General features: G+C 41.6%; 1 protein-coding gene across 2 annotated transcripts; it reads right to left on the bottom strand.

Annotated features, from left to right (window-relative positions):
- Positions 1 to 629: 629 nt before the first annotated feature.
- LOC145358738 (actin-like) lies at positions 630 to 23,684 on the bottom strand. 2 transcript variants are annotated; one of them, XM_080212994.1, is made up of 9 exons: positions 23,346 to 23,684; positions 14,334 to 14,545; positions 12,629 to 12,876; positions 10,875 to 11,033; positions 9,631 to 9,733; positions 9,102 to 9,248; positions 7,579 to 7,773; positions 7,063 to 7,238; positions 630 to 1,413 (listed from the first exon to the last, which is right to left on the bottom strand). In XM_080212994.1, exons 1-9 carry the CDS (start codon positions 23,582 to 23,584, stop codon positions 1,264 to 1,266), a joined length of 1,629 nt encoding a protein of 542 aa, XP_080069120.1. In that variant the 5' UTR covers positions 23,585 to 23,684; the 3' UTR covers positions 630 to 1,263. The 2 variants fall into 2 exon arrangements, with proteins under 2 accessions (XP_080069120.1, XP_080069118.1); XM_080212992.1 differs by lacking the exon at positions 23,346 to 23,684 and having other exon boundaries at positions 14,334 to 14,580.
- Between the last annotated feature and the right edge of the window lie 580 nt (positions 23,685 to 24,264).

Below are 24,264 nucleotides of genomic sequence, written 5' to 3'. Positions count from 1 at the left end.
ATTCTTGAGAAACGTAAGGATTATAATGTTTGGACATGCCTCTGATATGGGGACACAGATGATCTAGGTTAATGATTGCTATTGCTGCTGTATTTCATTGATCTGTCTTAGTCAAGCTGTTCTTCCCATGAATACCTAGCCCTGAACTAACGCAACTATCTCTCAAGATAGTCATTAGTTTCCAGTTGGATATCAGGCTTTTTCAGGCCATTCACTAAACACTAATTGATGCCTGTTATTAGGAAAAGATCAAAATTTCTATATACAAGATGCTTTAAGTCCTGCCAAAGCCGTGGAACGATAAATCATTAAGGTACTTGATTTTCACCAATCTAAGCAACAATTTACAAAAATTCACAGCATGATGTCTTAAATATTTTGATATTTATGTGCACTTTTTTTCTCTGAAATCAACTGGCAATTCACCACCTATTCAGTTTCTTTCACCCCTAATTGTTAAAGGGCAAAATATGTACTGGAGATTATATATTGGCAGTAAAAATTTGAAGCTATTTTTAGATAAGAATTGTATTAACTACTGCACACATTAGAAAACATGCACACTGCTGAGTTCTGATATTCAATGCACTTTTATAGGATAGAGTTTTATTTTCAAAACACACCCCCTTTCCCACCAAAAAGTTATACATAACCACACATTCAGTATGTTTTCAATTACATTCAGAATTGCACAAGTTGTTGAAATTACCTGAGTTTTGAGGCTTTTGTGAATGCAAGTCCAAAGACTGCACTACAGCTATAAAGTCAAATTTTTGTCTGTCTCATCACCTTGACAATCTTTCTTCAAATGTACAGCAAGAATTAAACCATATTACTCCGCAATATTACTGTGACAATGTAAAAGACTGAAAGGTAGTAATAGAATAACATTTCCCCTCAAGATTGAAAACCTAGCAGTAGTCTGGCTAGAAGGCAGAGTTTTAGGAATTAATTAAAATTTGTTGAGCTGTTACCAATTAAGTTTACTTCAGGTGCAAACTAAAATGATAGTCCAGATCCCAGTTGATAGTCCAGTCTCAGCATCACTCATCTGTTAAGCAGACGTTGTTGTGACCATGTCCACACTGTAAATTTTGTCACGCCATCAGCCTATTGCTCTTGCTCGACTTAATCATCAGAGAAGCAATGTCTTCTAGTGATGAACAAATGGCTTATGACAAACATTGATCCTTTCTGATGTGTTTGCTCTGTTAAACTAATATTAATTTTTCTTCAGATTTCTGGACTTGTTTTCCTAGCTTACTAAATTAGTTTTCTGTGTAAAACTGTGGCTCCAAATTCTTCAAAGTCTTGGCGAGATATGCACATCTGGTGGAAGTTAGAAAGACTAGATAAAATGGCTGCTCCTTTCCATGATAGGTAGTTCCTGTTGGGAGGTGCAAGAACCTTCACCTGTTGAACGAGAAAAAACTTCTGATAAAAGGAAAATAAAATCTAATTAAACTAGAAAGGAATTTGACAACCATTGATTTTTATTGAATTACAAAATTTGAAAGTTGATTTATTATGTGCCATAATTTAGTGACTTATACAAATTTTGCTAAATTAATATCTATTCAAGAAAGGGTGCACTGGATTGCTCTAACTACTAGCCAGTAAATGGTTTGAAAAAATAAACAGTATTTGAGAGGTTTCAGTTAATTAAGCAGAATCAGCAGTCTTTTGTAAAAAGCAGATAAAGTCTGACATTGCATTTTTTTAATGAAGTAATATGGAACATTGATGAAGGGAAATCTTTAGACTATGTGGGTGGGGGGGGGGGGGGAAGGGGACTGGAGCACCTAGAGGAAACCCAGATTGCAGAGTCTCCCGTGTCCAACTCCACAGTCACCTACAGGCTGGAATTGAACCCAGGTCCCTAACACTGAGGTAACAGTACTTGTCTCTGTCCTGCCATGATTTTAAAACATCTGGCAAAGTCCTGGTTAACAAAATTGAGGTTCATTAAATAGCAGTCAGTACCAGCTTAGATTTAAAAAAAAACTAGCTAGGACTAGTACTTTTTAAACTTGTATATTGGAATATAGTTACATGGAAAGTTGCCAATAATATTTGTCTTTGAGGCATGGTAGACAGCAAGGATATCAACTGTAAAAGCACATTGATAAGTTAGCACATTTGGCAGGTGGACAAGACGTAAGGTGATACATTTTGGCAGAAGGATGGCGGAGAGGTAGTATAGACTTAATGGTTTGTGATATAGAGATTATGCAGGGACAGAGACATTTGTTCATGTGCATAGATCTTTGAAGACTGCAGAACATATTATAAAGGTAATCAAAATGAGATCTCAGGCTTTACAAATAGAGGTTTTGGATACAAAAGCAGACAAGTTCTGGTCACTGTGCTTTTGAAAGGCTGTGAAGGTGCAAAAGATACTTACAGGAATAGTTGCAGAGATGAGGAATTTTGGCTATTAAAGAAGGTGAGGTTATAGAAACATAGAAAAACTACAACACAAACAGGCCCTTTGGTCCACAAGTTGCACCGATCATATCTCTACCTACTAGGCTTACCAATAGAACCCTCAATCCTATTAAGTCTCTTAAAAGACCCTAACGAATCCACCTCCACCACCACCAACAGCAGCCGATTCCACGCACCTAACTTACCCCTGACATCTCCTCTGTACCTACTCCCCAGCACCCTAAACCTGAGTCCTCTTGTGTTAGCCATTTCAGCCCTGGGAAAAAGCCTCTGAGAATCCACCCTATCACTACCTCTCAACATCTTACGCACCTCTATCAGGTCACCTCTCATCCTTCGTCTCTCCAAGGAGAAAAGACTGAGTTCTCTCAACCTATCCTCGTAAGGCATGCCACCCAATCCAGGCAACATCCTTGTTAATCTCCTTTGCACCCTTTCAATGGCTTCCACATCCTTCCTGTAATGAGGCAACCAGAACTGAGCACATACTCCAATGGGGTCTGACCAGGGTCTTATGCAGCTGCAGCATTATCTCCTGACTCCTAAACTTTCTTCCTCAATTGATGAAGAAGGCCAGTACACCAAACGCCACCTTAACCACATCCTCTACCTATGAAGCTGATTTGAGAGTCCGATGAACCCAGACCCCAAGATCCTTCTGATCTTCCACACTGCTAAGAGTCTTACCCTTTATTATATTCCTTCATCCCATTTGACCTACTAAAATGAACCACCACACACTTACCTGGGTTGAACTCCATCTGCCATTTCTCCACCCAGTCATGCATCCTATCTATTGTCACACTGCAACTTCTGACATCCCTCCAAATGATCTACAACACCTCCAACCTTTGTGTCATTGGCAAAGTTACCAACCCATCCCTCCACTTCCTCATCCAGGTCATTTATAAAAAAATCACAAATGCTTCTGGCAGGAAGGAGCTGGAGGGAAGATTTGCTATATTTGTGCATGATTGAAAGGTTTAGATAACATAGAACACTACAGCACAAACAGGCTTTTTGGCCCACAAGTTGCACTGATCACATACCTACCAGGCCATAGAACTATCTGTAACTCCCAATCCCATTAGATCCCATATACTCATCCAGAAGTCTTTTAAAAGACCCCAGTGAGTTTGCCGCCGCCGCCGCCGCCACCACCACTGATGGCAGCCGATTCCACTCACTCGCCACCCTCAGAGTGAAAAACTTACCCCTAACATTTCTGTACTTGCTTCCCAGCACCTTAAACCTGTGTCCTCTCGTAGCGACCATTTCAGCCCTGGGAAATAGCCTCCGAGAATCTACCCTATCTATTCCTGCCAATGTTTGATAAACCTCTATCAGGTCGCCTCTCAACCTTCGTCTCTCCAGGGAGAAGAGATCTAGCTCCCCCAAGCTATCTTCATAAGGCATGCCTCCCAGTCCAGGCAACATCCTTGTAAATCTCCTCTGCACCCTCTCAATAGCTTCCACATCCTTCCTTTAGTGAGGTGATCAGAACTGCAAGTGGGGTCTGACAAGGGTCTTATAAAGTTGCAGCATTACCTCCCGACTCCTAAACGCAATCCCTCAATTAATGAAGGCCAGTACACCATTTGCCTTCTTGACCACATCCTCCACCTGCGAGGCTGATTTAAGAGTCCTATGGACCCGGACCCCAAGGTCCTTCTGCTCTTCAACACAGCTAAGACTCCTACCCTTGATATTGTACTCCTGCATCCCATTGGTCCTGCCAAAATGGACCACTACACATTTATCCACATTGAAGTCCATCTGCCACTTCTCCGCCCAGTCTTGCATCCTATCTATGTCACGCTGCAACTTCTGACATCCCTCCAGACTATCCACAACACCACCAACCTTCGTATCGTCGACCAACAGAAGCTGTTCCCGTTAGTTGAAATACAAAGACTTTGTCCCACACGGCACCAGAAGAACTGAGTCTGTGAACAGCAAAGCTCATCCACTGGCTCTGGTACATCACTGTATCTTTCGCTGTAGTCCAGGTGGTATCCTGCTCTCCTTAAAGATACTTTGCCAGGTCTTTTTCCACCAGATGGTGTCAGTTCTGCTGCCACACTGTCAGGGTATACTGCTAGGAGGTGAAATGTGGCCTGCCAATTTCAGGCCCCCTTTCCCATTAAGACGCCCACACCACTTCTCTCTATCAGTTCTTCACTCAGTGATATTGTCCTTTCACTATGTTGCCCAAGATCTTGTGTAGGTAATGTTGGTGAAAGATGCATAATTTGTGACAACTTTGTCTCTGTCTTGCTGGCATAAATTGCAGTTAGTACTACTGTAAACATGTAGGGTGGCAATTTTATTGCTATATTGATGGATGCCTAGTACAACGAGAATACAATATATCATTATGGTTTTTGTAAGGGAGATGAGGAAGAACTTTCTTTAAGCAACGAGGAACATTGAAATTGATGACATTTGCTTCCATGATTTCAAAAGTAAATTAGATAGACCCTTGAGTGAAATAAACACACAGGGCATAATGTGGCAATGGACCTGAATGGATTGCCCTACGGAGCACTGACATGGATTCAATAGCTTTCTTTGGTGCCATTGTTAATTTTCAAAAATCTTTTGAGTTATCAGAGACTGGATTATGCCTGCTCAGTGGAGTGGATGACCTTTTCTAACACTCTGTTTTAAGCTCATTTTGCTCAGCTATTCCAGATTGGCTGGAATTTTCCGAGCAAAAACTGACAATTCCAACTTGCACCAAAACACTAACTCATAACATCCAGTTCATACCATTTCTACTTGAGTAATGAAAAGCCAAAAAACAGAAATTCAGCCAAATTAAACAAAGGCCCATACCATTTATGTTAGCCAAGAAACCAGGAATCAGTTAAACCCTTGGCTGGAGCAAGAAAGGATGGGGAGCGTGTGGAAACCTCATTTTTGCTGATGACACCAAGATGGCTGGATTGGCGCGCAGTGTCTGGCAATACAATGGGACATTGATAGGCTGGTATATTGGGCAGATACATGGTAAATGGAGTTTAATCTGGATAAATGTGAGGTGATGCATTTTGGCCGGAATAAGATAGGGGGGAGTTATATGATAAAGGGTAAGCCCATAAGGAGTATAGAATCGCGGCGAGACCTGGGGGTGCAAGTGCACAAGTCTTTGAAGGTGGCAGCGCAAGTGGAGAGTGTGGTGAAGAAAGCCTATGGGTATGTTAGCCTTTATAGGAAGGGGTATAGAATATAAGAGCTGGAGTCTAATGTTGCAGTTGTACAGAACGTTGGTTAGGCCACACTTAGAGTGCTGCGTCCAGTTCTGGTCGCCTTACTACCAGAAGGACGTGGAGACTCTGGAGAGAATGCAGAGGAGGTTTACCAGGATGTTGCCTGGTATGGAAGGACTGGGGTATGAGGAAAGATTGAATAAATTGGGGCTCTTTTCCCTTGAAAGACGGCAACTGAGGGGGGATCTAATAGAGGTATATAAAGATTATGAAGGGTATAGATAGAGTAAACAGAGGTAAGCTATTTCCTATGATAGAGACACATAGGACAAGGGGCCATGGGCTAAGGTGAGGGGGGAGAGGTATAACACAGATATTAGAGGGAGGTTTTTCACACAGAGGGTAGTGAGGGTGTGGAATGCTCTGCCAAGTAAAGTGGTAGAGGCAAACACGCTAGAGTCATTTAAGAGTAACTTAGACAGGCACATGACTGGGTTGGAGATGGGTGGATATAGGAGATTGTTTTAAATAAGGGTCATTAGCATTGGGGCGTCCCTGGTAAGGTAAATGGATATGGTACAATAATAATGTTTTTTTTTCTCTTTTCATTCACAGGTTTTAAGTCGGTCCGCCTTGTGTCCAACAAGGGGCATACACGCGATGGGTCGTACTTGGGCTGCTCTTGGTTGTTCGAGATTGGCCTAGTGCTTCATATCGTTAGTGTGTGCCTAAACTGGACCAGATACTGGGCAAGACGACAGCTCAGTGACTATCACTGATTGCTGTGCAGACACATGGATTTGGGCCAGTGTCTGGGAGTTTGCGCATTCTCCCCGTGCTTGCGTGGGTTTTCTCCGGGTGCTCCAGTTTCCTCCCACACCCCAAAGATGTGCTATTAGGCTGATTGGCAGTAATAAATTGTCCCTAAATTAGTTTCCCTCAATGTGGATGGCCATAAAATATTAGACAAGGGTCATGGGTGGAGGGGGGGACTGGTGGTGTTAAGATGGCGGCGCGGGCTTGTTGGGCCGAAGGGCCTGTTTCCCGGGCTGTTTTTGTTCTTTGCTGTTTTGTTGTTCATTTGGTGAGCTGCAGTGTTTGCTGTACGGCAGAGAAAAAGGAAAAGGTTTGTTCAAATCATGTGGACTTTTTAATGGTAAATCTCTTCTAACTCCATAAATTTATATAATATAAATTTTAAAAGAAAGTAACTTTACTGGAAATCGTTTGTGTGAATATCAGATGATGGTAGGAAATGCTACAATCACTTGCTGTCCATGCACATACTGAACAAATAACAATGTAGATGAGATTCTCAAGGGCTACCAGCAGCAAAAGAATCATTTTTGGCAAAAGAGAACATGCCTCTTAGAGAGGAAGTTAAAAAGTATAGGAAAAATACCTTTATCCCTGTTTTTGCGAGGTTTGTCACCTCCTGTTGTAATCGTTCTTCCATGTTTCTAAACATACTATTACCACCAGCTAGTACAATGTTGGCGTACATGTCACTGCGGGTCTCCTCACTGCACTTCTCAATCACTGAATGTGCCAAGGTAGGCAAGTTCAGTATGTCTTTGCCTGAAATACAAGTGAGCTGGTTCAACAACATGAAGTTTGTGCCAAAGCAGAATACTTTTTGAAAAGTGTTACTCTTCCCCTGCACAACTTGTGCTTTTCCTAGCATTTATTTTGATGACTTGGGCAGATAGAGTTCTATTTCATCACTAAATAATTCTTCAGAATGATCTTAATGAAAAACATGAGCCACATGTACAACAAAGCTAAGTATTAGTTGAACAGTGTACAGTCAGGAGACATATCATGAAGGAGACCTCTTGCACAGAAACATTATTCTACTGTCAATTTTCTACAAGTGGGGAAAGAGGATAAATTGTGGTCAAATGCCTTGAATAGTTACCTAATATAAATGGCTTAAAGATGACTTCAGGGCAGATGAATTTCTGGTTTGTGATTACCATATTTTGCCCATCTGGGAGCTCATACTCTTCCTTTAATTCTTCTGGGTTGTTCTTGAAGTTTTCAAGTTCTGCTTCAAAATTAAGGGCAACGTAGCAAAATTTCTCCTTGATATTTCTGATAATATCTAACCCAGCTGGAAAATTACACAAAATACTGTTCAAAATGTGAGGAATGTGTCATATAGACTCCATAAATAGTCCATTTTGAGATTTTCCAGATGCTTTAAGATACATTTGAAGTCTAGTTGTTGGGATTGTGCTCTTCTCATTGAGCCTCGGGAGTTGAATTTTAGCAGGTATACTCTCCACATAAGCAATTGATCCCTATTAGTTAATAGGCAATATAGTTACATGGAGAGAGAGGAGGCTTGTCGGGGAAAAATCTCAAGCACAGACTGGTTATGCAAAATGGCTTGATTCTGCATAGTAAATTCTACATTACAATACAATAAACTCCAAATGGAACAAGCTGCCTGTGGTAAATGAACTTACCATTTATGCCTCAGTTAATTATTTGTTGCTACTCTGCTCTTGACTGTTTCTGCCCTTGTTTTTAGAAGGCAGAATAAGAATTGAACATCAGGAGAAAATAATATCATTGAAATACTATTATATCATTGCTTCCTTTTACATTACAGTAGGGCTGTCATTTTTCAGCTTGATATTTGATCAGATCTGGCATAGGGTACATATTGACCAATGTTTCAGTGACGTTTGGTCTTAACTAGTCAATAATTATATGTCAAACTATTGCAGCAGTCCAAAGAATAGACAATTAATCCTAATGTAGTGAAGAGGGATTATGAAAAATTTAGCTAGATTGACCTTGATTTTTTAAACCATATGTAACTAATTTATCTTTGCTTGTTTGATAGGTTTAGCTAGATATCCATTTCTGTTCTTCCATCCTAAAGTTTATAGGATGAAGATATGGGAGTATAGCGATCGTGTTACCACTCTAGAAATCCAGAAGCTGAGACTAATACTCTGGAGACATGAATTCAAATGTCACCATAGCAGCTGTGAGAAAACTAGCCCAATTACTTAATAAAACTAATTCATGATCATGAAACTATCAAATTGTTATAAAATCCCATCTGATTTACTAATGTCCTTCAAGAAAGGAAATCTGCCATACTTACCTGATCTGATCTATGTGACTCCAGATTCAAAACAACTCCTTTGACTTTTAACTGCTCTGTAAAATGGTCTAGCAAGCTACTCAGTGATACTAAACACCGGATGTACCTACACTGCATGGACTGCAGTGATCTGGGAAGATGGTTCATCACTATCTGCTCATGGGAAATTAGGGGTACAAATAAATGCTAGGCCTAACCTCAGCTCAAGAATAAGAAAAAAGAATGAGACAGGCAGCATTTCCATAGTTTTAGGGTATGAGAAATAAATGGTACCTTAAGTGGCTACATTGAGTAACATGGTGGTGTGATATGAATATTACCTTTGGAAGTGAAGGACCAGCTATTGTTTTCAGCCAAAGATCTCATCATGTACTCTGTCAGATCCTGTCCTCCCAGGTACACACGTTGGGTGATGTTCCCCAAAGCATCTCCTTCAAAAATGGGAACCACATGTGTCACTGCTGATCCTGCAAGCAGTAAGATGAGGAAGTAAATTTATTTGGAAAATAATTTATTCATTTGGGGAAAGAGCAAGATACTTGTATTAGCTACAGATGGTAATAGTTTAGCAAAATCCTCTCAATGCAAAGAAGTATCTTCACTTTTTACAGATGGTTTATGATGGACTATTTGAAATTTGAAATCTAAGAGCAAATCAGCAAAAAGAGAATTAAACAGACAATGAAATGTGAGCTTTTCAATTTTGATCAGTTCACTTTGTGATTAGTTCAAAATAATTTCCACAAAAGATTGTTATATTGTCACCTGTGGTACCTAATACGAGCCTTTGAATGTAATGGACATTTACTCAAATGGTTCTGAGATCGCTTATGGAAAAGATGATGTTACCTGAATCAATGACAGTTCCCGTAACTTTACCAGTGGAATGTAGTGCCAGGACTGCCTGAATCCCCAGAAATAGAGAAGGAACTTGGAATGCTTCAAAAAAAATCTACATTGGATAAAGCAAACAAAATAGGGTGTATGTTACAAAATTTGGACGAAATGAACTCAAAATGACTGCAGTGTTTCTAACTTGTCAGTTTAGGATTTTCATTTTTTGTGTGGAATGTAGTATCAAGTCTGAGGTGGGATTTAGGTTAATTTGTGAATTTACCCTGAAGAAAGTAGATAATCTTGTCTGTGGCTTTGGCAGAGAGAGGCAAACCTTCACATATAAAGGTGAGAAGAATAAGTCCCTTTCTGGTGCTGTTCTCTCATATAGTTTCAGTAATGCTGGATGCAGAAATAGAAAATTATATACCCAAGCTTGCAGATGGCAAATGGTAGCATAATAGGGAAGAAACTGTACCAGGGGTCTAGAGACACAAGTTCAAATTCCATTTCAGCAGTGTAGGTAATTTACACTAAGTTAAATAAATAAAATATGGAATATGACATTTGCATCAATAACGATGGTTATGCAACTATCTTATTTTTGTAAAATTTCACCTGGTTCACTTTTGTGTTTTAGGGAAGGGAATTTGTCATCCTTACCTAGTCCAGCCTATATTTTACAGCAATCTTTAGCAATATGGTTGACCTCTGAAATGGCTAGCAAGCCACTCAGTTGTCAAGATGGTGGCTCAGCACCATCTCAAGGACAGTTGAAACGGTAATAAATGCTGGCCTTGCCCATGATATCCATGTCCCATGAGTGAATAAAAAACTCAATCAATTTGAAGTGTGTGAAAATGAGAATATCTACTTATATTTTCTTAATGGTAAATGTGGAAAAGTCAAAAATTTATGGCACAGGGCTGTCCTGTTTGGGCAGCTTGAAAAATTTGCGCATCCTCATGCCACTTTCTTAGTCTTGGTTCATAGCTCTTTAGGTTTTGGTATGTCACGTGTATATCCAAGTACTTTCTAGTTATTATGAGGAATTCAACCTCAATTACCCTCTCAGACTTGAGTCCCAGATTCCCACCACGCACTTGGTGAAACAAATTCTCCTCAGCTCTCCTCTAATATTCAACCAACCAATTACTTTCATATTAGCAGGTGACAATAGTGCCTATATTCCAAAATGTATTTAGTTAGAGAGAATCTGTTTTTACCCAGACGCTTCTGAATGGTTCCTAGTTTGTTACCTCAGTTGTTTTCTCCCTGTTCTGCCGGGGATTGTTTGGTGGTTCCGTCAGAACAATTGGGTGCTCCTGAATGTCAACACGCAATTCATTTTCAAACGTATGTCTCCAGAGCACCTCCATTTCCGTCCAGTTTGCAATCAGTCCATGCTGAATTGGATACTATGAGTAAACACAACTCAATCAAACATCCAAATAAATACCTGCCAAATCAGCACAGGAATAACAAGGAAGATGAGGACAATGCATTTGATGTTGTCTATATGGACTTTAGCAAGGCTTTTGACAAGGTACCACATGATAGGTTGTTGCATAGGGTTAAATCTTATGAATACAGGTGAGGTAGCTAAATGGATACAAAATTGTCTTGATGACAGAAGCCGGAGGGTGGTTATAAAGGGTTGTTTTTCAAACTGGAGATCTGTGACCAGTGGTGTACCTCAGGGATCAGTGCTGGGTCCACTGTTATTGTCATTTATATTAATGATTTGGATGAGAATATAGGAAACATGGTTATTAAGTTTGCAGATGACACCAGGATTGGTGTCATAGTGGACAGTGAAGAAGGTTATCTAGGATTGTAACAGGATCAATTGGGCCAGTGGGTTGACAAATGGCAGATGGAATTTAATTTAGATAAATGCGAGGTGATGAATTTTGGTAGCTTGAACCAGGGCAGGACTTACTCAGTTAATGGTAGGGCATTAGGGAGAACAAAGAGATCTAGGGATACAGGTTCATAGCTCTTTGAAAATGGAGTCACAAGTGGACAGAGTGGTGAAGGCGGCATTCAGCATGCTCGGTTTCATTGGTTAGAATACTTAATACAGGAGTTGGGACGTCTTATTGAAGTTGTACAAGATATTGGTACGGCCACACTTGGAATATTGTGTCACCCTATAATAAAAAGGATATTGAACTAGAAAGAGTGCAGAAGAGATTTACTAGGATGCTACCGGAACTTGATGGTTTGAGTTATAAGGGGACTTTTTTTGTCTGGAGCACAGAAGGCTGAGGGGTGATATTATAGAGGTTAATAAAATAATGAGGGGCATAGATCAGCTAGATGGTCAATATCTTTTCCCAAAGGTAGGGGAGTCTAAAACTAGACAGCATAGGATTAAGATGAGATACAAAAGGATTCAGAGGAGCAATTTTTTCCACACGGAGGGTGATGAGCTGCCAAAGGTAGTAGTAGAGGTGGGTACTTGGGTAAGGTGGATATAGAGGGATATGGGCCAAATGTGGACAATTGGGACTAGCTTAGGGGCTTTAAAAAAAAGGGCAGGCATGGACAAGTTGGGCCAAAAGGCCTGTTTCCATGCTGTAAACCTCTGACTCTATAACACAATTGCCCAAAGCAGCTGAAGTCAGCCCTTGCATTGACTTGATTTCCTGAGATGCTGATCTCAACATTTTTGCAGCTAAATAAATAGCAGGGTTGAGAAATCAAACCTTCCTAATGATTTTCATCCAGCAACAAATGTTGCCTGTCATAATGGATGAGATAGTTATTTCTAATTTTATTCCCCCATAATTCAAGGAAAGCTCATTCATACTTCTGCACCCACGTTGCCCTCAATCCTACTTTAATTTCCCAGTCAAATCATCTTGGTTGATTGAAATTACAATGTGCCCAATTAAGATGGAAGGAGTTATTTGAGGATACAGCACATTCTGCAACATGGAAGTGGGCAGATTGATACTGAATGACTAAAAATGTGTATCTAATTTTGGTACAGAAGCATTTTACTTACAATCAAATGAAGAATGCTGCGTTTTCTTTGGGCTTCCTCTCCAACATAAGCACATCTTTCCGATAATCCATAAACATTCAAAGTTGAGTTCTTTGGTCTTCCAACCACGCTCGGAAAAACATATGTTGGAGAATGATTTCCTGATAGTCCAGCCTTTATCAGTCCACTGCCATTATCAATTACAACTGGAGGGCACAGATCACTGGGAAAGCTGGAAGAGGAGTTGGTCACCCTAGAAAATGAACTATCTGGCAAAGAATTTAGATTGATGAAAGAAAATTAAAGTAAGTAGTAGTTATGACTGTTCATTGAAGAAAGGTCTAGATAAAAGCACACTCAACCCAACCAGAATTGATCTAAAGCTTAAAATTCCACTATGCTCATTGCATTATGACTAGATTATAGAAAGATATAAGCAAGCAATATGTAAAAGTGATTGCTTTTGGCTAAATGGGGAGAAAATAATTAGCAGGTTTTAGGTTCCCATATTGGCAAGTGTTACAATCTCCTTAGAGACCGATAACTTCACCTTCCAGTTAACAGCTGAAAAATGACACAACAAGATTTCACATTTTAATACTCATACTGGACAAATGGCTAAATAATATCTTTTTATCGGCAATTTGTACTTTAAATTATCGATTCCCCATTTAATTGCAACATAACAGAACTTTCTTGCTACAGTAATACATTACACAGCCCCTCATCCTCCAGAAATCAGTCTAAAATTATTCTAAGCTCCAGATGGCTTGCTTCCTTGTTACATTTTCAGACAGGTAACTCCTAATCCCAGAAGTGACTTTCACTAAGGGTTACACTGTGGGTTATTTCCCTCAAACTAAACCAGGCAAATTTTCCATCACCTTTATTCTGCACAAAACTCAACCACCTCAATCTGAGTTCAAGAACTCACTTGCATTCTCTGTATTGAACAATAGGGTGAGCATTTTCTCTGATCATTTTTCTGTACAGGACTGATTGCCTTTATCTTTTGCTTTCTAATTCTCAGATGGCTATAGATCCCATCAAAAACTATTTTTGTTCTATGATACTCATGAATTTATGGGGAAGTCTATAACCTGATCTCACAGATGACTTCCTCTGCTCTCTTTCCCATGTAACATGAAAAACTAGCTTTATCTCTAGGTAGAGTTGCTAATTAGCTATCTTTGATCCCAACTGTCATCCTAAAGTAAAGGCACAACCTTTTACAACCCAGCACGAAAAATCTTTTTTGGAACTTTGGGAGACTCGTGGTTTACTCAGAGATTGCTGCCATTGTCTGTAAGCAAAAATATGTTGCACCCGCTCCTCAATAAAACAATCCAAGCCTTCCTTTACTCCATAACAATTAAACCACCGGGGCTTACTGCAAAACAGAACACGAGATCACTTTCATTTATCCTAAATTTAAAGCTTTAGTCCCAAAATATAATAATCATATAAACCTCTCAATTTTAACACTGTGGATAGCAATTGAGAACAGCATTAGACCTGGCTATGTTACTTCCATGAGTATTCAGGAAGCACTCATTGTGCTCATGTGGGAATGTTAGCTACTTGAGTGAGGTGCTGGAGTATACCAGATAACTGAAACAAAATCCAGCAAGAGTTAACACCTTTAGCAGAGGATGTGGGAAATTGGGAAAAAAAAGAAACTGCAGGCATGTCAATGAGGTGGTAAAATAATGAATATGTTTCTTACCATCGTGCCTCATCAGCAGGTCCCCCTCGCAATGTAGCATCATGTCATGGAAATCAACACCTGGGGCCTTGGCAACTTCTGACTGTGTTGGATCATTTTCACCACCCTGAACATACACACTGACCTTGCTGACAGTCTGGCCCTGATCCTCAGAAACCGAATTGATAATGTCTTTCAAAACACGCTGTTGCTCTACCAGAGTCCTTTCAGTACTCTTGTTGATTCTCTTCACAGTAATGGAGCTGGTCAAATCTAAAAATAAAGAATTTGACATGACTGCTAACAAAAGGGAACTGAAAGATGCCAATAGCAAACTACTTGATTCAGATTTTTTATAATCCAAAATAGATCAGAAGTTCAAACTTTACCAACTGAACTTTTTATTTTCAGCTTTCCCTCGCTGGAGTTATTTACCTCAACTCGGATGCTTAAACTGATGCATTAATGATAATTATTATGTTCTTATGATAGGAATAGCTTATAATGAGGTGCCTAGTTTGACTATCTTTCTAATGCCCTCCTGAAATGCAGATTGATGTGCTGTGCATCATGGTCTGGGACTCATGATTGCAACCTTACTTCAGGTCATCCCTTAGGTTCCGCTTACTGATTGTTAAAGGAACAGCTTTAAATTACATATTTAGATTGATATTAAATATTGACACTCAACTGGGCCTCTCCCAAATTCTTGAATGGACAGTTGCAGTTATTTTGGTTCTGTCAATTCACGCTAAGAGGAAAAAAAGAAATTGGGTTGTATTTGTGTGACTGGTGATGAACATAGAAATATTAGAATTAGGAGCAGGAGTAGGTTATTCAGCCCTTCGAATCTGCTTGATAAGGTCATGGCTGATCTGGTTATGGTTCCAATTCCACCTTTCTAACTTGCCCTGACAACTCCTGACTCCTAAGTTTCCACTTATATGCCATACTCACAAAAATCATACTTATCAGACTCAGTCCCAGATTTCCCCATCATTATCCCTGTGTAGGTCCTGAGATGCCAGTGCACAGAATTTGGATTGATATCAGTTACAAAGTTTTCTATAGCTAACCATTTACATGTTTTAATTTGAACAGGATCATTCTCATTTCATTAAATAGTGCTCCTTTTCTAGGGGTTATTTGTAGTTGATCTGGTTGCCTATTGTCATTTTATTAGTCTTGTGTGGGGGTGGGGCATGGCACTACATTTCACCTCTGTGATGAGTGCACATTGCTTGTTTCTGTAATACTTTTTTCCAAATTATCTTTAACTTTGATTCCATGCATTTTCAGTTTGGACAAGTTGTCCAAGTGCTGCCAGGATTTTCCTTCTGAATCATCATCTGATGACCCCTTCTGAATGTGTATATATGAACATAAGGTGTGGACAGGATCAGACTTAACTTCATATGATTGAATATTTTGTGAACACATGTTGGGCTGGTTCATACTTGAAAGATGAGTATTTGGCAATTGTTGGGATTGACCTCTACACCAAAAATTGTGATATTTTAATAAAAGATTCCATCTTTTCCTATATTTTTACATTTCAATACAATATAGCTTCAAGTATACATATATTAGCACTTTTGCATCAATTCATATTTCATTCAGATTCCTGGAAATCAATGTCTGTGAATCAAACCTATAATTACGCCATTATATCCAGCTTCCTTTTCCTAATGGAAGAATTGGGTCTGCAGTTCTACAGCAGGTCAAAAGAACTGGATTTAGTAGGGAAACACCTTTTGTCAAGACCAAAACTAAAAGGAGAGAAGGGATGCAAGTTCAATCATATGCTTCCATTCCAATGTATTCATCACTGCAGGTGATGAATATTCATTGAAACATTAATAAGTAATGAATCAACATCATAACATGAAGTGGAAAAGGGCTTTATTTTAACCTGATATACAACTTAACTTCTAAACCTGCTTGTGTAGAATTCTCTTGTGTGAATAGCAACTGCAATAGGTGAGATCCTACATCATTCAGGACATGTGAATACAGTGGACCCTTATTACCCATAAATAAGGTCACAGCCATATTTAGCTCTGACAGTCCCAGCTTATTCTCTTCTACCTAGCTGTGTGCTTTGGACTTTAGCTGTCACTTGATTTTTCCATTTTAATGTGGATTTAATCTTTGACTTGTGACATTATGGATGCGGATAACTTTGAAAGAAAGCATTTGTTGGTTGTTAGTGAATACCACAAAAGCAAATCAAAGCACTTCAGACATAGAGAATTACAGACTGTATAATCAGTGATTGAATACTGAATGTATATCACTATCAAAGGTTTTAAATTTTTCCCTGTATTCATACTATAGAAACAGTATGATTCACAAGAACAACTATGGCACATTAAAAAATTGCTGTTCAGCAGTAATGGACGCAGTCTGGGTACTTTCCATGGAGTTCAACTAATTATTACTGTAAACCATTTTTTTTCTTCATTATCTAGCAACATAGCTCCACAATCGCACTGATTCCATTTTTAAAGTGGTGTTTAAGAGTAATATTTGTAGGAATTAATTAATATTGATCTATTCCTTTTTATCTTCTAAAATGAATTTCTACATTTCAAACTAAATGTTATGTTTTGAAATACTTTGTAAAATGTCTATGAGAAGTGATATAAATATACTTTTGCATCATGCCCCTCAGATCCCTTTCTAAAAGTTTTTCTGATTGGTAACAAAAGTGTGAGGTTACATACCAAACGACTCAAGAACAGCTTCTTCCCTGCTGCTGTCAGACTTTTGAATGGACTTACCTTGCATTAAGTTGATCTTTCTCTAAACCCTAGCTATGATTGTAACACAGGCTTTAATTATCAAGTACTCACACGGTGAAGCCTTCCATTGTTTGCTGGAGCAGACGAGTGAGGGAGCAGAGAGTCAGATAAGAAATTACCTGTTAAAAACCTGTTTAAATAAGTTTAAAGCACTTTCGTAGTAAGAACTTACCTTGTAGTACTGTTTAAATCATTTAAAAGCATTTTTGCGGGCTTTTTGTATTTACCGCTTTAAGAATTCTAAGGGAGTGGATAGCAGGGATTGGTGGGTCAGCAGGCTTTAAAACAGCGCCAGGTTTAAAAGGAGGCCTGGTGTAGACAGCGGGCAGCGTCGGAGCGGGCAGCAGAGTGAGAGGGAAGCAGAGTGAGCTATTAGGGCTTAGGATCAAAGGGCTTGGGAGAAAAAGGGCCAGGTAAGTTTGTGTTGAAATTTTCAATACTCCTACAGTGAATAATGGAGGGGCATGTGATGTGCTGTTTCTGTATGATGTGGGAGCTGGTGGACCCCAGGGTCCTTCCATGTGACCATGTCTGCAGTAAGTGCAGGTTGCTGGAGGAGCTCCAGCTCAAGGTAGATGAGCTGGCCTCTGAGCTTCAGACACTGAGGGTCATCAGGGGGAGAGGGGGTGCCATTGTCAATGAGGTGCAAAAGACATCCACCCCCCAGACTGGCTAACTCTAAGGGTCAGGAACAAGAGGGGGCTGCTGAGAGGAGGAAGGAGGGTGGGGACCGGATGAAGGAGGGTGGGGACCGGATGCCTCAGCCTGTCAATCTGCATAACAGGTTTGAGGTTCTTGCTTCCAGTCTGGACGAGAACGAGGGAGGTGAGGTTGGTGAGCAAACTGCACACAGTACAGTGATGCAGACGCAGGATATAGGCAAAGAGAAGGTGATAAGGAACGTAGTCATAATTGGGGATAGTGGGGTTAAGGGTATTGACACTGTCCTGTGTCACAATGACAAAGTGCACAGAAGGGTGTGTTGTCTGCCTGGTGCTCGGGTCCAGGATGTCACATCCGGGCAGCAGAGAAACCTGGAGTGGGAGGGTGAGAATCCGGTCGTTGTAGTACATGTGGGTGCCAACGACGTAGGCAAACTGAGGATCTGGGGAGGGAGTATGAAAAGCTGGGAATGGAATTAAAAAGTAGAACCGACAAGGTGGTTATCTCTGGATTACTACCTGAACCGTGTGCAGACGGGCGTAGGGTTGATAAGATTAAGGAAGTGAATGGGTGGCTCAGGGCTTGGTGTGGGAGGAATGAGTTTGAATTTATGGGGCATTGGCATCAGTATTGGGGTAGGTGGGATGTGTTCGGGTGGGATGGGGTTGGTCTGAACCGTGCTGGGACCAGAGTGCTGGCGAATCGTGTAAATAGGACTGTAGGTAGGGCTTGAAACTAATTTGGTTGGGGGGGGGGGGGGGGGGTGCGGTGTGCGAGGGTAGGTGACATTACGGGCTCTAAAGTTAAGGAGAGGGTACAGGTAAGGGAAGAGGCCGAGGATGTCCCAATAATAAAGGGTGTAGGGGGCGTGAGTATGGTTGGTGGCATTCTGGCAAATAGGGTCCAGGTGAAGGCTGGGATAAAGGCACTTTATCTAAATGCACAAATCATTCGGAATAAAGTGGATGAGCTGGTGGCGCAGATCAGCACAAATGGATATGATCTGGTGGCCATTACAGAGACGTGGCTGCAAGGTGACAGGGACTGGGAGCTGAATGTCCAGGGATATCAAGTGTTTAGGAAGGATAGGCGGGAGGAAAAAGGGGGGGGGCGTAGCTCTGCCGATTAAGGATAGCATCAGGGTGGTAGCAAGGGATGATATAGGGGATTAAGGGTTATGGGGAGAGGGCGGGAATGTGGAACTGAGCCACAACAGATCAGCCATGATCTTGTTGAATGGCGGGGCAGGCTCGAAGGGCTAGATGGCCTACTCCTGCTCCTATTTCTTATGTTCTTATGAACCAAAGAGCAGAAAGTGGAATCATTGTGGGTGGAGATTAGGAACAGCAAAGGGAGGAAGATGCTGGTGGGTGTCATCTATAGGCCCCCAAATAATGATCTGGAGGTGGGGCGGGCTGTTAACGCGCAAATAAGTGCGGCGTGCAGGAATGGAACGGCCATAATTATGGGGGATTTCAATCTACATATTGATTGGTCGACCCATGTCGGACGCGGTGGGCTCGAGGAGGAGTTCTTGGAATGCTGCTGGGATAGTTTCCTTGAACAGTGTGTGTTGGAGCCGACGAGGGAGCGAGCTATCTTGTATCTGGTGTTATGTAACGAGGCGGGTAGAATTACGGACCTTGTGGTGAAGGATCCTCTTGGGGAGAGTGATCATTGTATGGTGGAGTTTCTGGTGCAGATGGAGGAGGAGAAAGTGGGTTCCCGGACACGCGTCCTTTGTTTGAACAGAGGGGAGTACGATAGGGTGAGAGAAGAATTGGCGAATGTTGACTGGGGGAGCGCGTTGGAAGGTAGGTCTGCTGAGGAGCAGTGGAGGATCTTTAAGGAGATCTTTCTTGGTGCTCAGCAGAACTTTATTCCGATGGTTAAAAAGGACCGTAGGAGGAGAGGTAATAAGCCGTGGATAACGAAGGAGGTGAAGGAAAGTGTTAAGTTAAAAGTGGAGGCGTTTAGAGTAGCTAAGAGTAGTGGGCGAGAAGAGGATTGGGAGAGGTTTAAATGCCAACAAAGATTGACAAAGAAGTTGATAAAGAAGGGTAGGATAAACTATGAAGCTGGGCTAGCGCTTAATATAAAAAAGGATAGCAAGAGTTTTTATAAATATATAAAAAGGAAGAGGCTGCTAGGGTGAACGTTGGACCCTTAGAGGATGAGAGGGGGGACTTAGTGGTAGGGGATGGGGAAATGGCTGAGGTCTTGAATAACTTTTTTGTTTCGGTCTTCACGGAGGAGGACGTGAATAATTTGCCGGGTGTTAGCGATGGAAAGGTGGTAGGACTGGAAGGTCTCAATGACATTGTTGTTACTAGAGAGGCGGTGCTCGACAGACTGGAGGGACTGATTGTGGACAAGTCCCCAGGACCGGATGGAATGCATCCGAGGGTTCTGAAAGAAATGGCAGAGGTGATAGTGGATGCCTTGGTGATTATTTTCCAAACGTCGCTGGATTCCGGGGAAGTGCCGAAGATTGGAAAACGGCTAATGTTATGCCGTTGTTTAAGAAGGGTGGCAGGCAAAAGGCAGGGAATTATAGGCCGGTTAGTTTAACGTCTGTTGTAGGTAAAATGTTAGAATCTGTCATCAAGGAGGAAATAGCGAGGCATCTTGAGGGGAATTGCTTGACAGAGCAGACGCAGCACGGTTTCGTTAAGGGGAAGTCGTGTCTGACAAATTTATTGGAGTTCTATGAGGATGTGTCTAGGTGGATAGAGGAGAGCCGGTGGATGTGGTCTTTCTTGATTTTCAGAAGGCGTTTGACAAGGTACCTCACAAGAGATTATTGCAGAAGGTAAGGGGGCATGGAGTTGGGGGTAGGGTGTTAGCGTGGATAGAGGATTGGCTGTCTAATAGGAGGCAGAGAGTGGGGGTCAATGGGTGCTATTCGGATTGAACATAAGAAATAGGAGCAGGAGTAGGCCATCTGGCCCTTCGAGCCTGCCCCGCCATTCAATAAGATCATGGCTGATCTGTCGTGGCTCAGTTCCACATTCCCGCCCTCTCCCCATAACCCTTAATCCCCTCACTTATCAAAAACCCATCAACCCGCGTCTTAAAAATATTTAGTGAGGCAGCCTCCACCACTTCAACGGGCAGAGAATTCCAGAGATTCACCACCCTTTGAGTGAACAAGTTCCTCCTCAACTCCGTTCTAAACCGCCCCCACTTTATCTTGAGGCTGTGCCCCCTAGTCCTACTGTCCTTTCTGAGCGGGAAGAGTCTCTCCACCTCTATCCTATCCATCCCATTCATCATCTTATACGTCTCAATGAGATCTCCCCTCATTCTTCTAAACTCTAACGAGTACAAGCCTAGTTTATTCAGCCTCTCCATTGGCGGTTGGTGACTAGTGGAGTGCCCCAGGGGTTGGTTCTGGGGCCTCAGCTATTTACCATTTATACAGATGATCTGGAGGAGGGAACCAAGTGTATGGTGTCGAAATTTGCTGATGACGCCAAGATTGGTGGAACGGCAAATTGCATGGAGGGTGTGGAGAGTCTGCAGAAGGATCTAGATAGGCTAGGTGAATGGGCCAGCAACTGGCAAATGGAATTTAATTTTAGCAAGTGCGAGGTGGTCCACTTTGGTAGGAATAGTGGTAGGAAGGACTATTACTTACGTGGCGATGGTGCAGAGGGACCTCGGGGTCCTTGTGCTTGAGTCGCAAAAACCCAGCCTGCAGGTGCAGCAGGTGGTCAGGAAGGCGAATGGGATGCTGGCCTTCATAGCGAGGGGGATTGAATATAAAAGTAGGGAGGTCTTGCTGCAGCTGTATAGGGCACTGGTGAGGCCGCAACTGGAGTACTGTGTGCAGTTTTGGTCGCCACACTTACACAAGGATATTTTGGCCTTGGAGGGAGTGCAGAGGAGGTTTACTAGGCTGATGCCGGAGTTGAGGGTGTTGAGCTATGAGGAGAGGCTGAATAAACTAGGCTTGCACTCGTTAGAGTTTAGAAGAATGAGGGGAGATCTCATTGAGACGTATATGATGATGAATGGGATGGATAGGATAGAGGTGGAGAGACTCGTTCCGCTCAGCAAGAACAGTAGGACTAGGGGGCATAGCCTCAAGATAAAGGGGGGGTGCGGTTTAGAATGGAGTTGAGGAGGAACTTCTTCACTCAAAGGGTGGTGAATCTCTGGAATTCTCTGCCCGTTGAAGTGGTGGAGGCTGCCTCGCTAAATATTTTTAAGACGCGGCTTGATGGGTTTTTGATAAGCGAGGGGATTAAGGGTTATGGGGAGAGGGCGGGAATGTGGAACTGAGCCACGACAGATCAGCCATGATCTTATTGAATGGCAGGGCAGGCTCGAAGGGCTAGGTGGCCTACTCGTGCTCCTATTTCTTATGTTCTTATGTTCTTACTACATTCTGCACTCTCTCGTTTCCTTCTCTATGAACGATATATTTTGTCTGTATCGTGCAAGAAACAATACTTTTCACTGTATGTTAATACATGTGATAATAATAAATCAAATCAAAACTTAGATGATTCATTTTATCTCCTCTTTCAGCGATTTCCCAATTTTATCTCAAGACCCTTTGATACTCCTGGGGTTAGTGACCAGTTTCAAATAAGTTAGACATTAATAATTCTTTTCATAAAACCAAAAACTCCAGTTTAAGTTACCTCCACTTTTCTTTCCCAAAATCAGCCTATATATTTAAATTGCGCCTTACGTCCTCAAAACATTCCAGAGCAATTCATTATATTTGAAGTGCTGTGTTGAGTAGGCAAATATAGCAGCAAGTGTGCAAGTAGGTTCCACAAAGAGAAAATGAACCAGTGATCCAAGAACATATTTTGGGTGGTGTGGATTGAAGGGAGAATACTAGCTAAGATGTTAGCTCATTGAATAGTGCCTCTTCAAAGAGTGGTGACTCTTTGGAACTCTTTCAAGGCTGAGATAGATAGGTTTTTAATCAGTAGGGAAATTAAGAATTATGGAGATAAGGCAGGGAAACGGTCTTAGTGGGTATTACATCTGTCATGACCTTATTAAGGGGCGGAGCAAGCTCGAAGGGCCGAATGGCCCACTCCCGTTCCTATCTCTTATGGTCTTTTATATGCAGGTTCAGACCCTTGGTTTTATTGTTTCATCTAATAGATAACACTTTGAATAATACATTTCCTCAGTATTGCATCAACAAGTTGGATGCTTTTTTTTAGAATAATGGCATTCATTGCATGTCCCTGAACACAGACGCCTCAGTGCTTCCGTTCATTAGAAAAAAGTTCCTGGACTTAGTGGGTAAGTGTCCATCTGGTCTGGGGCTGAGACGTACAGAATGAAGATTCTGAGTTCCAGCCCCAACCTACATTGGGAGCCAGTCCCAAACAGCATCTCCAACAGTTACAAACATCTGTAGACTATGCAGGAGCCCTGGATTCCAACTATTCATAGATTGTTCTCTCTACACAGACTGCATATGAATAGAACGCCTTTTTGAGTTGATTATAAATCAACTGTTTCAGCAACTTCTTTACAGAACAGCTTTAGTTCTTAAATAAGTGGTCTTTAAAAAAAACTTTATTGCAGGTACTCGCCATTAGGACTGGTATCAACAGCTCTCTGGTTGAACTGACACAACAGTTCTCCGGTCTCTTGGTCTGCTTTCTCGCAGTCTACGGCCAAACTGAGATCGCTTTCCGGGGGCCGGCTGTGATCGGAAGAATCCGAGCCGTCCATAACAGCGAGCGTTTCCTGGATGAATGATTCTGCTTGGGGATCTCCCACGCACGAAGCTGGTCGAGTTGACTTTACACTGGAGGCACAGCCCATGGCGACCGCTTCCCTCCGCCCTTCCCAGGATTCACGCGTCTGTGCGATCAAAAGTTTTCATTTCCCAATCCTTGGGCCCTCAGCTGAAGCATTAATGTGCTGCCAATTCCTCAGTTGCACATCTCCAACAAGGTGAAAAAAGTCCCAGTTTGTAAGGCAGAGGCTTCGGCGTTGCTAAGCTACACGGTATTGACATTCACTATTGTTGGAGCATTATATTCAAGCCAGGAACTATTTAAAGAGACAGTGCTCATTAATAATATCTGCCGTTTTGCGTAAGAACCACACACACAGGGAAATACTGTAGCGAAGTCATCATTTGTGTAATTATGAAACTATATTCAATTTTATATCGATAACTGGACTTAAAACTCCAGAAAATTTCAGTTGGTGGGGTTGTAACTATCTCCCCATGCTGGCTGTCCCCCACTAACCTGTACAACTTCTAACTTCTACAAGTTAGAACGAATTTAGTCTTCGATGATGGTGTCCAGGAGTTTCCTCCACTGAATTGGCTTATTCTTGCCTTCTTTTTCAAATAGGTGTGAAACATTTGAAATTCTTAAGTCTTCTCACACCATTCCAATAAAGAAGAATTGAAATATTGTAGTCAGAGCTTCTGTTACCTCCAGTCCAACGTCTCTCAACAACTTAGGTTGTATTCCATCTGCACTGGATCA

This window comes from Carcharhinus amblyrhynchos, chromosome 26 (genome assembly GCF_965287045.1).
Source record: "Carcharhinus amblyrhynchos chromosome 26, sCarAmb.v2.hapA, whole genome shotgun sequence".
Taxonomy (NCBI): Eukaryota; Metazoa; Chordata; class Chondrichthyes; order Carcharhiniformes; family Carcharhinidae; genus Carcharhinus; species Carcharhinus amblyrhynchos.
This window is presented reverse-complemented; position numbering and strand designations above follow the sequence as displayed.

Coding starts and splice junctions, on each gene's coding strand:
- LOC145358738 (XM_080212994.1), bottom strand. CDS start 23,584: ATGGGCTGTGCCTCCAGTGTAAAGTCAACTCGACCAGCTTCGTGCGTG. Junction 7,239..7,578: donor CTTTAAGCCATTTATATTAG/GTAACTATTCAA, acceptor CTTGTATTTCAG/GCAAAGACATACTGAACTTG. Junction 1,414..7,062: donor TCGCAAAAACAGGGATAAAG/GTATTTTTCCTA, acceptor CTCGTTCAACAG/GTGAAGGTTCTTGCACCTCC.